Genomic DNA, 18,615 nt, shown 5'->3' on the forward strand with positions numbered 1-18,615 from the left:
GCAGAAAATTAGAAATTTAGGATATGTGGCTATAAAAAGGTTTGTGGTGTCTTCATGGGGACCAGAAGTGGCTTCTGTGGTTAGGCTTTGGGGTGATGACAAAAAATCAATTTCACTCTATAATTTAAGAGGAAAAGAAGATGGATTTTCTGACAGTAGAATCAACATTTGCAGATGGAGGAAGGAGATGAGTCAGTATATTCGCAAAAAGTATGGCAAGTTTTCAACTGAATAATAATCACTCTCCTGTAAACTGGTATCCGGTAGCTGTTAAAGACAGTGGGTACTGGATCATGCAATTGGCGGTTGAACTCGGTCGAATTTTTTATTTAACAAAATTAAACTAAATTATTTTGGATAATTTTTTTAAAAAAAATTAAATAGTATTATCTTGTAAGAAAATTAAAAATTTTTTTGAAGTTGATTTGATGAGTTCAGTATCTAATTAGTCAGGTTTCACAGCCTTAACTTCCATTTTTTTTATATAAAAAAAACATGGTTTTATCTAGATTCCAAAGGAATACACTTGGTTTTATCTAGATTCCAAAAGGATACAGTCACATGGACCCTTTGGACCGATCCAGATTAAATAATTAAGAGCAGCTCAGCTCCTGGAAAAGAAACAAAAATAATGGGTAAATTGGACAATTGACACATAAACTTTTTTTTAAAAAAAGGCAAATTAACACATTCACAAAAAAAAAAAAGGTGAAACTTCTCATGATTCAAAACAATAACATCAATTATCTTGTAAATAGGAGCAGCCAGATTACACTTAGAATTAAAGCTACAAGAACCCAGCTAGCAACCAAAACCTGGATGTCATGTAACAGGTAATCTTAGCAAATAGAATATTACCCTCCGAGATAATATCATTCATTGATTTAAAAAAGGAAAGAAGCAATACCAGGAAAAGCAGCGAATGTAGTGGTGGGGAGCCTCTCCTCCTGAAATAATTGATTATGAAGCATTAATTTCAGACTTTCCCTCCTTCTTTATCACTTTAGAATTTTTTATTTTCTCTTGTTCCAACTCGCAGTCTAAATTCTGAAATACAGGTCCACATACATGCCTAAGTAGATTTGTGATAGGGTTAGTTGGATAATTGTTACAATTACGATGGTGATGGAAGAGGTGGAAGGATCACCATTCACGGTGATGATGGAGCATGAATGGTGGAGGAGATAGGAAGATAAGGTAGGTCGGGAGTGGCAAAGATTATCTATTTGATTTTCCTTTTCTCTAACCCGTCTTCGTTTGCTTAGTTTGTTTTGTGAGTTTTTAATTAGCTTTGTTTTTTTATTTTCAAATGCAAAAGTAATGAATAAATTTAAAAAATACTATTTTTTAGAAATGTAATAATTTATTTTTAACACAAGTAATTGATTTGAAGATTAAAAAAATAAAAATATTTTTAAAAAATATTTTTAAAATAGAAAAATAAATGGGTTCTAAAATAAATTTTCAGTATCAATTATTATATCAACCAGCCATTTTTTTCTACCATCCATTTCACAATATACCCACCCACTGCCTCTTCACATATTGCTTATGAATCAAGTACAGGCAACAGACACACAATCACCGAAGAGAAAACCCATGACAGAAGGAGACAGATCTTAAACTTCTTCTCTCTTGCATGTACATGGGCAGTCGTTTTCTGGAACGATCGATAGTCAGGCATCAGCCTGATCGTGACCTCTCTTCCACGAAGGCATTTTTGGTGGATTGAAAGAAACCACATCCAGCTGCTTCCGGATCTTTCATTTTCATCAAACAATGACTGCCTCTGTAGACGAAAATTTTAGAAGAAGAAAAAATGATACGACCTCGAATTCTGGGCAGCCCATAAACCTCCCGCCCGGATTACATAAACTTCAGCTAGTTCTTGTTTCGAGCTGGTTCGCCACGGTGGCAGACCACATGAACATCAGCACCCATCTCCATGCTTTCCATCTCTGAATTATTATTGAAGGAATTGTGAGATTAGGGTTACTGTATTCTTCGATGGATCGGTGTTTTAGAACAAAAATTGGGGCAGCGGGTGGTGTTGTTTAATTGGGACTTTTTATCGAACTCGTATGCTTGAGAAACGCGTGGGAGTGTAAAAAAAGAGAAATTTCCCTCCAAATTTCTAAACAGATGCTGCTCATGTTAATCTCGCGTGTTTTTTTAACGGTTTTGTTAACCATGGTTGACGGAAAGGTTCAATTGAGAAAATTAAATCATTGGTTGGTATGGTTGATATTAATAAATTTTAAGCGGTAAATTTGAAATTTTCACTGAATGTTATAGGTTTAATCAAAGTCGTCATCTTGTTTAGCCTTTACGGACGAAACTTCGTCCATGATTATGTAACCATCATGCCTTTACCATTTACAAACATGGAGAATTTCTTCTCTTCTTTGTAATTGATTTCTTTTGTTACTCTAATTTTCTTTGGTTAAAGATATTACAAACGAAAAATTCCAGATATTGTCAGGTGTCTTGCCCTCTTTGGCGCAATATATTTTTAAAAAATATTTTTTACTTAAAAACATCAAAAAAAAATATTTTTAACTTTTTAATTTTTAATATTAACACATTAGAATTAAAAAAAGTTAATTTTATATTTTTAAAAAATATTTAACTATTGTATTTCCAAACATACCAAGGAAGAATCATGCTCCCCGGTACATCACTTATATAATATATGCATTTAATTTTATCATGTAAAATTTGATCTGAAGATATCCTGATCATAAAAAAAATAATAATAACCCAATATATTATTTTGTGATTATTATTTTACTATCTAATGCACGTAATAGTTATAATACTGAACCTGGACTTATCTCATTCATGATCTGAAATGGGATATATATGCTCTTAAAAAAACACAAGGGGCATCCACTCTCCTCGAAGGTGAGGATGTTTTATCATTATATATTGTAGACGAACATCATAAATAAGGACGAACGTAGTGCATGTGTTGAACATGAGATATCGTAACATATTTTACAATATTACCGCAACACCATAAATTCACATGGGTTCGGTAACTTTTTGCATCCATTTTTATATATTTAGACTAAGATTAACAAAAAAAAAACTAAGGGGTTTGGAAAAAATATTTTTCATCCATACTCATTGCACCGTAATTATAATAATTCACTGTGTTTTCTTTTAATTTATTTCTTTAAAATTGTGTTTGTTTGAAATTGAGACTTGTAGTTTGTTTTATTTTCGAAGCTTATGAGATTCTGGAGTGTAAAAAAAAAGCTTAATCCATTAATATTTGATTTGATAAAAATTAAATTAATTTAAAAATATTAAAGCTACAAGAATTGAATTTGAACAATATAAAAATATTTGTCTCTTTTGTTTTTCTTGAAATAGCTAGGGGCTGATCAATTGCACGGGGCAAGGGAACGATTAACACCATTTTTTTTTGTCACTCGTTTTCTTTTTTTTAGACTTAACAATGTTTTTTTTGTTGCGTGGAAACTGGGACACCTGGCCTGGGAGAAAATTTCTGAAGCACAGTTAATTTTATTTTACTGACCTAAACAAAATAAGCCTCAGGGTGCCAGATTTGAATATGAAACAATGTAAAAGGCGCGAGGTAAATGAGCATAGCTGTTGGTTTTATTTGTTCTCGTATCCCCTCTCTTTTCTCTCTCCCCTTATCTCCTTATTTATGCCTGTCCTCGCCAAAATAGCAAAAGGTCCTGCCATTTGTTTTTATGTCAAATTGTATTTATTATTTTAATATGCACTTCTTTTGTTTTAAATCATTTTTAATTAATTTTTTTAATTCCATCCATTGTCACTTTGAGTGATTGAGAAATGGTTTCGTGATTATTTATGGGTTGTCATATATATATATATATATATATATAGAGGGTTGTTCTAGCCTTGTGATTAGGATCGTAATTTTAGAATATTAACACGAGTTAATTTGAATATTTTTTGTAATATAATTTCAACCTCTCAATATTCTTGCTCGTTGGGAATTGGATTTGTTAATTTATTGGTTAAATCCAAACGCAAAACTAACTCATTTATTACTTGAATTAACACGCCAAGATTATATTCGACTTTTATACTTAAAAAATGGAAAATAAAAGAAACTGTCGCAGAAGTCATATCACATATATGTACATTTCATGCATGTATAGACTATAGAGTCTATATTTTCATTCCCGCCTGAACCACCACTACCATTCCTAATTACAAATAAACCTTGTCATCCTGCACCAAAAGTAAAAAGGAAAATGTCGAATCGTGGGCAAATAAATAATTTCACTTCCCTGTCAGATCGTACACTCTCAAAACAGCAAAGATGAGCACGAGAATGGGGGTCATATTTCGCACTTCTTCGTGAGAGCCTATAACGTTTTCCTCTCCCGAACTGTTGTGCCTTTTACCTCCCTGAACTCTCTGCCACCCCCTGCTCTCCTTCCGTCACCCTTCATTTCCATATTTGTTTACAGAAACCCTAACCTTTTCTTTCCTCTTTTGACTGTTTTTTCCGAGAAACAAACAAACACTCTTCTTCACTTCTCTTCTTCGCTCATGCATCTCTTCCGAGACGTTTGATTTCAGTCTCAAGGTTCTTACGTTAAACTATCCTTTTGTTTTGTACCTTTAGTCTTCACTTTATATTTCTAAGCGATTTGTTTTTATTTTTTTTGGATGATCAACTAGTTTGCCATTATTCTGCGAGCGAGTGAGAGAGGTTTGTGTTTCTACTTCTCATTTCTTTCTATTCTGGAAAATAATCATTATGAATTCCTTTTTTCCTACCTCAAATTTACAGCTAAAAGAAAACTTCGGAGAAATATGTGCGACATTAATTAACTGACGGTTGACCTCCATAAATACTGATTTTCTTGTTTTGTTTTTGGTTCATTTTTAAGATGATGGTGTTTTTTTCCCTCTTTATTTTGTTAAAAATCGTGAAAGAAAGCTGAAATCAGTTTGCTATATTTATTTATTATTTATTATTTAATTCAAGAGGATCCTTCAACTGTGGTTCATGTGGAGTAGAGTTAAGTAGCTTAATTAATCGTGTTTCGTGTTCATCGTGATGATCTTTCCAGCGAGAAATTGTAGGCATTAGTGCTTTTTTTTTTAAAATGTTGATTTGAATTCTAAGTATAATATGGTACAGGTTTTCTCTGTTAAGATACGTTTTTTTCGGAATTCTATTTATTGTCTCATGTCATGTACGTTGATCGAGTATTTTCTGTTGTTGCTTCGATGTTAAATACGTTTTTTTCCTCATAGGTTGCTTGAATTCTGGCTCAATGTAGCTCCAAGTTTTCCTTCTTACGACATGTTGTGATTACTGTTTCAAAATGATAAAAACATTTAGTGATTATATCTCTTTCTTGTTTAGCTTGCTTGCCGGGTTTGGGGAAAATTCAAGATTCAAGGGGATTGTATTGTAGTTTATTTAATTCAACCCTGCTCCTGTTTATGTTCACTTGCCTAGCTTTGTGCCACCGATATAGACTGTTGATTTCAGTCTCAAGGTCACTTTATTCACTCTCTTTTTTATGTATTTCAGGCTTTTACATGAGGCTTTTCCTAGATTCTTTTCTCTTTTTTTTTGTTTAAATTTATGACCATTGCTAGGCAATGGTCATCAAATAAATTTTAATTTATTTGATGAAGAGGATCCCTGTTAGCATTTGGAGTTTGAACACCTTATGGAATATTCTTCATGTCTGATGAGAGTTTTGATGTTGTTGATGAAACGGGACTAAGTGTAGTGACACTAGTCAGCATTATCATTGTGATACGTGATTGTTGTCAGCTAGAGCATCTTAAGGAAGGAAGCCAAACTTGAATGAGAACATAAATTTCTTTAATCATATGGAGTGTTTAAGGTCTGATTTGCTAAACCAAGATATGCAACGAGTCGTGTTCATCTTATGTCCTTTGTCTAGTAGGAGATTTTAGATGTTTAGTGTGTTTTTCTTTTGTTGCTTTGAATTGTATCGATGTGGTTCAAATTTTCTTTGTTATGATGTGTTTTAATTCCAGTTATGTATATTTGCTCAAGTTTTTCAGTTGCCGTTTATTGTGTTTTTCCTTCATTTATTTGTTCTCACTATAAAACCTGTTAGTGCGGCGCAATTCTCCCTGTCAAGGCATGCTGTGATTAGTTTTCGCTTCTTTTTCCCTTTTGGCTTTTGGGGTGGGGGAAGGAGGGTCAAGGGGGAATTGTTTAGTTGCTGAATCTGTTCTTTATTCATCTTGGAATATTGATTGAAAATGAAACTAATGGAAGGCTATTATTTTTATTTTTTGAATCAAAAGAATGGGTGCAGGAAGGAAGACACGGACACTCCACTTTAAGGAGAAATCAGTATCTCAAACGTCAGTTAATAGCAGTATAACAGCTAGGAATCTGAGGAAGAGTGATCTAGCTGGAGTAATATTTGGATGCAAGAATAATACAATCAGAGAATGTTTCTCAAAACAGTTGTTTGGTTAGTACCCTTCACTTGTTTTTCATGTTTAGATTATAATGTGTACATACTCTGACTCCACTTACTTGGGAAATTTTTAATATGCTTTCTTGAACAGGAATACCAGGTTCACATTACCCCTATGTAAAGAAAATAGATCCTGGTTTACCATTGTTTTTATTCAACTACAGTGACAGGAAGCTTCATGGCATATTTGAGGCTACCAGTCATGGAGGATGGAATATTGATCCAAATGCCTGGACTGAAGATGGCTCAGGCATTACCCCATACTCTGCACAGGTATCACATGTTAATTCTGTTTTCGGTTCCTAAGTTATCAAGTCTAACCTAATCCATGCTTGTTTCCTTTAGGTTAGGATACGAGTCCAGATGCAGTGCCAGCCATTAGTGGAAGATCAGTTCAGTCCAATCATCGCAGAAAACTACTATAGACCAAACCTTTTTTGGTTTGAACTAGACCAGGAACAAACAAACAAGTTTATCTCAAAATTCTCATCTTCACTGGTCATTGCAAGTACCAAGGATATGCACAACTGGAATTATCTGCCTTGTGATCCCAATGCGAGGCAAGAAAATGACTATATGGATAAATTTAATGATTTTAAAGAGAGCACCACGACCTCTAGCCTTCCTCTGAAACCATGGAGTGCCTTGTTTAAATTTGAAACTTGTCCCGATACAAGAGCAATGACCGAAAAGGAGAACGCTGAGTCATCCAATGTAAATCTTACAAATCTCGATACATCCATTGCAGATCATATTGGTGTTGAAACATGTATTGATTCTACCATTAAGAAAAAATCACTGTCTGCTTTGTTTACAAAGAGCATTGATCCTGGCGCAAGCGAGATGACAGCAGAAGATAATAATGAATCATCTGATGCAAGCGTGGGCAACGTTGAAAATCTGGATGCCAATAAGTTAAGCATAACAACCTGCATGGCTACTGCTTTTCCAGAAAAACCATGGAGTACTTGGTGTGAAAGTGAAAACAGATCTGATGCAAGAGAGGTGATGGAAGTGGGTAGTGATGGAGAAAACTCTGAGGTAGATTCACAGGAAAGAAAGAACTCAGAAATGGAGTCTTTATATCTTCGTTCCGTGCTAGCCAAGGCAAGCTGTGGTATTTGTCGTGCTTTGTGTTTTTAATATGGACTTTTCTGTTCCTCTAATAGTTTGTGACATGTCTTGAAGTTATCTATTGAATTGGAAGATTTGAAATCATCTCAGTCAAGTCAAGTTCCAAAAATCAGTTATTTGGAGCATGAGCTGGTATGATCTATTATTCACTAATCACTATTGTCTTTGGTATATGACAACTTTTGAAATGCTATGCTAGTCTACTAGTGCAAACTGTTAAAATTGACTCATCTTTAATTAAGCACCTTTTTTGTGCAATTGGAACTGATAAAGTCAACTTCATGAGAACTCAGGGAATTTGCTGTCTTCTTTATAGATCAAACAATTTCTGTGATCAGCGTGAACACATCCATTAAGCTACCATTCATGTGCGATCTCTTAGTGCAATGCCGTGGTCCATGGTTTCTACTATGTATTGTGCTTGCTTGTATGTATTCCTTTCACAATAGGTTGATTATGAATCATTCACTACTCTCTCAAAGCCTCTTCTAGAAGTCGATGCAAATTTATGTTCTGTGAAAATTCCATTTTTCTCCCCAAAACTTTCTTCAACATTGCTTCATTTTGGAGTTTTTGTGTTGGTCAATTTTCATCGTTAATTTTCTATTCAATTTACATGTGTTGAAATGTTGTTAATGGAATATTCTCCCTATTTAAAGAATTTGTTAAATCTCTGAATTCAACAAGTTTCATATACTTGTATGATGAAGCTGGTTACTTTTATATATAATGGAGAGAAGGTCAAATGGGGTTATCATATCATTTTGCTTTTTATAGGATTTTTTTCTCTGTTGGCTATTGAATTAAAACTTGAAAGTAAATTGGCAATTCAGGTTCAATCAAGAAATGAAATTAAACAACTAAAAGATCGGTGCAAGATGTTGGAGTATGTGTCCTTTCCAGCAATGGGTCATCTTGCAGAAGATGGGTCTGAGCTAGAAGAATTCAACTCTTGCAGTGATGAGTTGATACTAATAGGAGGGTTTGATGGTTCTTCATGGCTGTTGGGTTTGGACTCTTATTCTCCTTCACAGGACCAGATGGAATCTCTCACTTCAATGAGTGCCATACGCAGATATGCCTCAGCAGGAAGGTTAAATGGTGAAATCTATATATTTGGTGGTGCAAATGACGATGTCTGGTATGACACAGGTATATTTGTTTTTTCTTTCAATTTTTCATCCATTTCAAATTGCTGAGTTTCTATTTCACAAAGCAATAACATTTCAATTTTCTTCGTGTGAAGTGGAATCATACAACCCTTTGATCAAGCAGTGGAGTTCTCGACCTTCCTTAAAGCGAAGAAAGGGAAGTGTGGCAAGTGTTTCTTTGGAGGACAAGATGCTTGCAGTTGGAGGTGGTGATGGGGTTGAATGCTTTTCTGAGGTGGAAATATTTGATCTGAATGTTGGAAGGTGGATCCCTACTCAATCAATGCGTAACAAGGTACCCTTTTAAAACCTGTTCACAACTTGAGTTGGTAGAAATATTGAATCTTTCAACTTTTAGTAATGTTGAGTTTCAAAGTTTTCTCTTCGAAGCACTGTCTTCTGATGGTTATTTATTTGACTTGCTTTCGTTCTGCCAGCGATTTGCAGCCGCTGCAGCAGAAATCAATGGCATGCTCTACGTTGCTGGGGGATACAATGGAAAGGAATACTTAAAGTAAGATGTTCCTTTCATTTCTTTCTCCTTTTCAATTGCTGGCTGGATGGGTGGTTGTTTGTAATCGATGTCAGAGTTAATTCACAAACATTTGGTATTACCTTCTTTGAACCTATTTGGGTCAATATGTTCCTTGTTTGTTTTGCTCTTCTGTACAGAACACAATAGGCTAGAAGGCGATGTTTTGTAATGAGGGTCTTTCAATTGTTTAAGGACATCGTACACGGTTCTTTTACTTTTGGGCACAGGCAGTGCGGCATGTCTGAAATAAGCTTAATGTATTTTTATTATATTAATCTATTAATTCTGCAAATGGATCTATATCTTCAAAAATATTTTGAAATTCTTGCTACCATGTAAAGATAATAATCCTTTCAGCACCTACTACATGTAGTGTTACTCATACTAAGCAGTAGATGTTCTTGACTTGTCTTTTGGGATTTTCTCATGATGGTCTTACATAAATATGTTGTTGTAAATTCACAGGTCAGTTGAAAGATATGATCTACGAGAACATGCATGGGCAAGACTTGACAGTATGACCACAAAGAGAGGGTCACTTTCTTTGGTTGCTATGAATGAGAAATTGTGAGTCTATTTATATTGACTTTTTTTAACCCTTCTATGGATTAATTCTGTATCTATTTAAAGCAATCAAAGTAAAACGGAAGATCATTTTAGTAACTGCCGCAAAATATATTAGTAAAATATCCCCTATGCCTGTGCTTTTATACAGGGCTTACAATGCGAGGACTGAACCTTGGAAAATTGTGTTGGCAGGTATGCTTTGGGGGGCTATGACGGGGACAGGATGGTATCAACAGTTGAGGTATTTGATCCTCGTGCTGGTTTGTGGAGGGAGGCAGAATCCATGAACAGTTCCAGGGGATATTTTGGTGATGTTGCGATGGGAGATTCAATTTATGTCATTGGGGGGCTGGATAATGATAATCAAATACTAGACACGGTATACAACTGCTCCCAAAAGCACAATAGTACACCATTTTGTATTTAGCCACTTAGGGCTTCCTTACTGCCAAAATTGTCTTAATTTTCTTTCATGTGATGACAGGTTGAGTGTTTCAGGGAAGGCCATGGATGGCAGGAGGGTTTCTCGAAAGCCATTGGGAAAAGATGCTTCCTCTCTGCTGTTGTTGCATGATTAAGGGCCCATGGCAACAAGACCACCTGGTACTGTTGTTTCTGTTCATATGGATATAGGTTCTCATAGACGAGTTAGTTTTAATAGGATGCCTTGCTCTCGCCTTCGCTTTAGTAAAAAACATACAGGGCACAGTCTCGTTTTTGAAGCTATCATGTCCTCTTAGCTGTCTGTTATAATGGCAGTCTGTTCAGAATAGTGAGCGTTGTGTGGCTTCAATCAAAATTCGAAGCTCTTTATGAAATTTTTGCGAAGAAGTTGCATAGCTTGTTTCAGCATCACATATAAGGGAGTTTTCAATGAAATATTTACAGCTCCTCCCTAGATAAATTTTGGCCCTGTGCTTTATGCGTTTTCAGAATGGCCGGTACTTTACAGTGTCGCACTCCATTTCCTAGCATCACATTACTGGAATAGGTTAGAAAATCACTTTGTTATGCTTTTGTGAATAATTTAATTCATTTGTTCTTCGTGTTGGTCATCTACTATCTCTTAAGTTGATCCTTTTTTTAATAGAACAAAAATCATACTAGTTGATCTCTAATTTAAGGGTGCTTGTATGGATTAGCCTTGGAAACGGCAAAGGGAATTTTAGATAGATACATAATTGGATCTCGTGATATAGCCACTTGTTTTGGATTTTGGTTCTTATCTCCGTTGTTTTACAAGGAAATAAAGAAATACTGAACAAGTCCTAATTAATGGCAAAAAATTAAACCAGAACAATATCTAAACTACCTTTTCATATTTTCATGCTTTCCGAGTCAAAATCTTCAATTTTATATTTTTTAGCGCAGCCTAAGAGCTCTCTGACTCATTTGGCACTTGGAGTCATGCTCGTCACCTCGTCCTGTTTCCAAGCCTCGCCAATTTTGATGCTCTCTATCAATTCAATTTCGACCAAATTTTACGTTGTGGAGAGCCGAGGTGATGAATTGCTTGGAGAGAAATTGACTGGGGACTCTCGAATTGAAGAACGAACCGAATAACAACAATATATTACTGAAAGTTTTGTAGGAAATGCTCCCGAGTTTTTTCATATCGATACACCACAAACAACAGGCATGCATTGCTCAACTGGAAAACAAAAGACCATCTAATACACAAACAATCCTCTCAACGGCCTAGAATGCTCAACAAATTATTCCTATATCAATGTAACTGACGAAAAAGCCAAGTAAAATTACCATCAAAACCTGTGTCTTCTGATAGCCAGCACATGATGGAGAGACCACAAGAAACAGCGAAAATAATATGCAACCCTTGCGAGCTTCCCAAGAATTGCATCAAGGTTACCAGATACAGTACGGTCAGGTGTTGATTCCGTGAAATGATGGCAAGACAGCTATAAGAGGGTCTCCATACCCAACTGCATCTGTATTATACCGAACTAAGACGATCAGTTTCTCAAAAACCCAACAAGATAGACAAGATGAATTTATTCACAGCCAGATAATATAGCAGTTCATGTTTCACCAGCATCAACGCCTCTTACCAATTTCAAAATTTTCATTGCGCTGACTTGATGATTTTTATATCCCACAGCTGTAAATTCTAATGCAATGCCAAGCAATTTCTCAAAAAAAGATTTTTATTGAACAAGGACCTTGTTCTCTACTGACATTGCCAAAGCATAATTAGCCACCGAATAATAAGGTCAAAGGCCAATGGAAGCAACTGGTCCAAACCCCACCAAAAATGAACTCTGTTGCTTCAGAAGTCAAGTTAACGAGCAAAGACCTCACATACCAGCACCAACATTAAGAGAATAGGAAGAGTGGAGTTCAACGAGGAAACCTTTGCTTGATGAAAGCATTCCAGGACCAAAATGCAACATTATGTAGAGACAGCAAGACACCTATCTATATTCATAATCAAGTGAACCCTTCCCTTTCACATTTTCCCTAGTAAGTAGTTAAAAAGGTCTTATCACATGTTTGAGCCTCAGAGGAAAACGCATAAACTCCTAAAACAAACTCTGTATGATAAACATATAACTTGCATTTAATCACATATCATTCACAAAATCATCAGAAAAAGGTAGATCGATATTTATGTTAGAAGTGTTTTGTAGATAGAAAGGTGCTATGTTATTATATTCCCCCCTTTCCCTTGGCATATCTGTCTGCATGTTGCACCCTTGTTGACCACTTCTTTTCTTCAAATTATATATATATATATATATATCTTGAATGCATCCCATATCTAACACATTTTTATCAAAAACTCATATCCTAAACATTTCACTTCAGGCAAGCATCTTTATAGTCTGAAGCTGCCGGCAATTTTTCAGAGACCTAATTACTCATTGGATTAGATACGATGAAACTATAATGACAATTACTTCAACTTGTGCTTCCTGGGTTGCACTCATAGCCTGATTTATTCTGAACCTGGCAAGACTCCATTAATAGTGTCTATATGTTCATTAGTGTCAGAGAAAAATTGACTCCCAAGTTATTTGAAAATTAAGATGCTAAAATTCTGCAAGTGAAATTACAATGGTAGATGTGTTACCTCCATCATTGAAGAGGAGCTTTAGTACTTCTCCCGCCACATCAGACTGTTCAATCATCAACAACAGCATGAGACAAATCAATCATCAAAGCGAACTCAGGTCTGGAGAAACTAAATAGAAGACTCACCTTAACAGGAAGTTCAGTACCAAATTGATCCAAATATCCTATCACTTGTCCTTCTTTGATCACATCACCCTATAAATTTGAATTTAAAATGTTCAGAATTAAAGAAAGGGCAATATAAGACGAAGCCATTATGCAACATTAATTTCAATATTTGGATCATTTAAATTAACGCAACATAGTTATCAAGAATGAATGTGATTAATGCCATGATAATGAGGTTCAAAGATATCTTTCCACAATAGCATTCCTACAATGGATGGTAAATATGAGCAGGGAACAAAAAAAAGTTAGTACATGCCAGGCCACAGTTTTGGTGATGGAAAAATTAACTCGATCAAATGAAATTTTGAATTTGAGATCTCCAAATTCAATACATAAATTCTAGCACATGCAAGTTATCGGTGTGCGCTATTCTCTTCAACATGGCTATTCTCCGTTAATAGATGAGTGAGCATAAGTTACTTATGAGCAGCACATCAGTAACCAATAATTACTTCCACGTGTGCCACAGATCTACCAAGCTTAAAAAATGTCTCATCAACCTGAAACTATCTACAATCAAATAACTTCTATTTACCAAATCGTTTCTCTTTTTTCTTTTCATTTGGTTCACATAAATCTGATAAAGGCTGCAACTACAGATGAAATTGAAAGGTACCATAAATACAAAACATAAGCTAGGATTGGCCCTCAACCATTAACTCTCACAATGTCATGCTAGCAGATAAAAACTAATACTAAATGGCAAATAACACATTGCTGAAATAAATGAAATTAGGGGAATTGAATATAGATAGTTTAGTTGACGAAATTTGTTGTTGGCAACAATTCAACAAACACAAACATCTGACAGACAAAAATGGTGTGCCGCATCTACCTCTTTACAGATAGGAGGCTGCTTCTTTCCTTTCACTGTTCTGTTCCTTCGGAATGAGCCAACCTAGCAAAAAAAAAAAAGTGATCGCATATGTCACCTTAAAGGCTTTGTTCACGAGTAAAGAGGACATTGGCCTTTTGCTCTCTGGTAACATTACTTACAGTTGGAGAAGCAACTAGAACATATCCACTAGCTCCAGAAGCCTCTAATGCTGCCAACTTAGATGACTTCCCAAAGGAGACATTTGTAAAAGGAGTGGTTTTCTCGACAGAGGATTTAGATGGCGATGGCGATGGAGAAACAGCTGCTGATACCTCCATTGGTGGAGTTGGAATAGGTGGTAGTGGTGTTGATGATATCAAGGGAGCTTTCGCAGCCCCAACGTTCCGCTTCAGATGCATTTCAAAGTCCCCGACCTATCGCAAACAGCAGAGAACCAGTAATATAATGTATTCATAAGATTCAAGGAGATTGCAGACATGGAACATAGTGTCACTACTATATTCATCTACGCTGAGGTGCCGAAACCTTATTTTTAACAATCAGAGACATTTCTAAGGATGTGGCTGGGCAACAAGAATAGCAGTCTGTGAAAGACAAACAAGCACAATATGAATCAGGAGTTCACCTTCAGTTTCAGCTCAGCAATCTCTGTCTCATCACAGACCTCTAGTACCAGTGCCTTTGATGATTTGAAAACAAGAACCAAGGAAGATTCATGTCAGAAGTATGCAAAATGATATAGATCAAAATGAGATGTTGAATCAAGCCTTCTTGAGAAAACCAAAGTCATCAGCATGATAAATAATCAAACCATCAAGGAAAGTTGATGTGAAAATCAAATCTGAAACCCTTATGTGCCTGCCAGGGCAAATAGTCAGCAGGGATGATATGTTAGCCTGGTGATTCTGGGAAAGCATTAGTTAATATCAGGACAAAGTCCATTCAGACCTTAACAAGCTTATATGCAATCCATAATCATGCATCTAGTCGCCTTTTCAAGTTGAAAGTCCTAATCCGAATATCCGGTGACAAATTTCAACAGCTTTACAGAGGCAAGTAATTGACTTTCAAGTTGATTGATTCACTAACTGCATTCATTTCTAACACCATCGAGAGAGAGAGAGCACATTTGATGTCTAGTTTGGTTATTATGTTTCCTAAATCTCAAATTCTCGCAGAATGAGGGAGGATTGTTAACTATTATTCAAGCTTTCTCAAAACAAAGGCAACCAAATAAAAACTTAAAATGTATCTCTGTTACCCTGAATCATAAAATCAATCCGCATTTATCTAGTATACAATTAGGAGGCGTTAAAAATCATGATCAGATCATCAGAACAACATAAAGTAGTTTAAAACAGAAAAATGACATAGTTTGAATATAAGAATCCATCTAATACTATAAATTCACAAGTTAATAGCAACAAAACTAGAAAGCAATTAAAAGCTCAAAGAGAAACACTCACTTCAAATCCATTCGGAAAAGTTGCATTTCGCAGAGAATTCTTCTCCAATGACCCTTGTTTATTGCCATCTAATAAAACATGCCTCGTCAGTGGCAGCAAATTTTAAAAAACCAAGCCAAAAATAAAAGGCGCTCAAATCATATTTACACATGTTACTAGAACATAACTCACCATCACTCTTGGCTATTGCAGGAGCTTCAGATGTTTTTACACAGGATACTAGTCTTAGATTTCTCTTTGATGGATAAGATATCAGTTTCCTGCCAACAGTCAAGCCTTGACCTTGAGCGAGCAAGTTACCTGCAGTGGGAATCTCGAGTATTATATACTTATAGGTGAAAAACTGCAAAATAATTAGTAAGATGAACAAACTGGACTGCAATATTTAAATTTTGAGCCAAACATGCCTTAAATATCAACTCTCTCTCTCTCTCTTTAATGCAATTTTTATTTCATAAACATAAGCAAAAAATTATAATAGATCTCGCTACTTGCAACCTGATTTGAATCTAACTACAGAGATAGGATGAAAAAAAAGAACAATTATCGGCAAATTAAGCAACAAAACACACAAATGCAAGGAGAGATGGAGTTACACTGGAAGGATCGAAGAAGAACAGAGGACTCCATTGGAGAAGAAATGAAGAATTTTGTTTGTAACGCGTAGAGAGGAGAAGACAGCAATGGCTTCCTGTTTAATAAGAACCTTTACAAAATTGTTAGTTCAGTCAGCTTAGCTGAACGGTTCGATAGAGATATAGAACCCTGCCTTTGTAATTTCCGCCCACTCTCCTCAGTTTCTCCACCCCTTCACACCCCCCTCCCCCCAATAATAATAATAAACAAAATTATACAAATTAACCCCTGAATTGAATATTGCGTTCATATTCAGTCTCTACAGTTTAATATTGTTCAATTTCACCCTTACACCATTAGATTTTAGTAATGTTTCTCTGGAAATTGGTAGCAAGATTGATGCTTTTATGGGTGCCAGTATTAGCATTATCTTTTCCATCAAGAACCTATGCATGATTACAAATGTGAGGCAAATAAATTTACTTATATTAGATAATTACTCTGGCTTTCTTTCTTTCCATCAAGTGCGTGTGATAGAGTCACACGAGTGCATGCTATTTCGTATACCATCACTTGCAATTAGAAGAAAACATTTTCTGATTTTTGAATTTTGAGGCTTTGATTGAAATTAGTTACACATCTTCAGATATCAAATCAGTCCCTGAAATATCTAATCTTACAATTCTACCAAAAACTATAGAGATGTGACGATGCCATCTCATCAATAAAACTACCATTTATGTGCTGGATATTTAGCTGCACTTATGTCGCTATAAAATATAATAATGTCATTTATATGACAGGTTTTTTTAAAAAAAATTATATTTATAACATCTTGATGTTAAAAATAATTTTTAAAAAATAAAAAAATATTATTTTAATATATTTTTAAATAAAAAATATTTTAAAAAATAATTACTCTCTCGTTGATACATGCAAGGATGCAAGTCCTTCCCCGCCTTCTGGCTTGGCTGATACCAGAGGCTGATGACACGAAGACCTGTGTGCCCAGGTGTTAGGTTCTTCTATTCTACCTCTCACAACAAGTTCTTAGAAGGCCCAAGAAAGAATCAGCTTTGTTTTCCTTTCCAGCGAGAGCTAAAGGGGATCATTCTTATGGTTTGGATTTATCTTTACTAGCTCTCTGTGCAATTAACCAAGTTCTCGGTGATCTTAGTTTTACAACTAAGTTCAATACGTCGCATGGAGCGGCACACAAGCATAAAAAACTCTTTTGAATTTATATTATCGTTTTTTCTTTTCAAATTATATAAAAAATTAACGGAATAACATTGTTTTTAAAAAACATTTGAAAAAATAATATATTTTTATCTTATCATATTTTAAAATCATAACTAATTAAAAATCTAATCATATGGCTCAACTAGTCGGCTAATTAGATCTATTTATGTTAATTGACCGACCATTTTTTATAAAAAACATAATTTTATAAATATTTGCTTTCAAACATATTTCATAAGTTAAAATATATATCTTTATTCATTTTATAAACTAAAACATAGATTAAAAAAATAGTTATTATATATTTTTTAATGTTAATAATATGATTAAACTTGTGATAACAAATAATTTATAATTTTTAAATAGCTAAATATAGGTCTATCATAACCAAATGAAGCTATGTCACCAATTGAGTGCAAATCTTCACTGCTCTAAAAAGTGACAAAATAAAAATATATTGTTTCGCTAAATTTTTTTAAACGATATCATTCCACCAATTTTTTACATTTACTGTGATAATTGCCCAATTTATCTATTATCGGACCATATATGTTAGAGTTCATTGCATCTATAAAAAATAAAGAAGAAGAAAAGTAGAAAATGGTTTGGAAGGGCTTCTAGCATGCGTGCAAACATTTGCAGTACTCCGAGAAGCAACAAATCCTGGAAGACTAAAGAAAGATAGCTGCACAGCATCATAGAAAAACAAATGCCCACCATGTATTCTCCAAGATTTTGGGTTTTTTCTCATACATAAATCACAAGGCGTGTTCCTTCCTCACTGCCAACAAACTCAGCAATCACGACAACAATTAGAAATACCCTAACACAACATTCAAGGAAAATTTCCAGCTTGATCTGTATTTAAGAGGATTTAAAACCCTTGGACGTAAGCTCGAAACTCAAATGCATGGCAAAACAAGCTAGAAGCAAAACACATTTGCCCCGGCAAAGAACTAAGAGCAAGCCAAACTACAAGCACAATACATTGAGTTATTGTTGAAGCTCCCTTAAGCTCTCAATGTCATCATGTAAGTGCTCCTTTCCTGAAAATGAACACAGTATGGCAATCCAAAGCTCCAGATAACTTGCAACAAAAACTAGTCTAATTTATCAAGAGCCCAGGTTCACTTCCTTTCGAATACTTGACAGATTCATCCCATCCAATCCCACCTGCTATCATAACTTGGCAACCCTAAACTTTGCCATGACTTTTCAAACAACTAGCTCACAAACTTTCATCTTTCATTGCTTCTCCATCTCATACAGAGTCAGTCCACTTTCAACCATGCAAATCTCAGACCTTAAACAAAGTCTCATGTCATTTGTCAACCAACTATTATTTTCCCAAACTAAA

General features: G+C 35.0%; 2 protein-coding genes across 2 annotated transcripts; one reads left to right on the forward strand and one right to left on the reverse strand.

Annotated features, from left to right (window-relative positions):
• The first annotated feature begins 6,310 nt into the window (after positions 1-6,310).
• LOC133705315 (uncharacterized) lies at positions 6,311-8,821 on the forward strand. Its single transcript, XM_062130455.1, has 6 exons — positions 6,311-6,482; positions 6,580-6,761; positions 6,834-7,595; positions 7,677-7,754; positions 8,072-8,203; positions 8,456-8,821. Exons 1-6 carry the CDS (start codon positions 6,311-6,313, stop codon positions 8,819-8,821), a joined length of 1,692 nt encoding a protein of 563 aa, XP_061986439.1.
• Positions 8,822-11,418: 2,597 nt separating this feature from the next.
• On the reverse strand, positions 11,419-16,257 carry LOC133705874 (uncharacterized). Its single transcript, XM_062131292.1, has 9 exons — positions 16,037-16,257; positions 15,612-15,740; positions 15,441-15,508; positions 14,600-14,653; positions 14,133-14,387; positions 13,972-14,034; positions 13,095-13,163; positions 12,967-13,012; positions 11,419-11,824 (listed from the first exon to the last, which is right to left on the reverse strand). The coding sequence occupies exons 1-9, from the start codon at positions 16,068-16,070 to the stop codon at positions 11,760-11,762; spliced, it is 783 nt and encodes a 260-aa protein (XP_061987276.1). The 5' UTR covers positions 16,071-16,257; the 3' UTR covers positions 11,419-11,759.
• Positions 16,258-18,615: the final 2,358 nt, after the last annotated feature.

Source organism: Populus nigra, chromosome 10 (genome assembly GCF_951802175.1).
Source record: "Populus nigra chromosome 10, ddPopNigr1.1, whole genome shotgun sequence".
Taxonomy (NCBI): domain Eukaryota; kingdom Viridiplantae; phylum Streptophyta; class Magnoliopsida; order Malpighiales; family Salicaceae; genus Populus; species Populus nigra.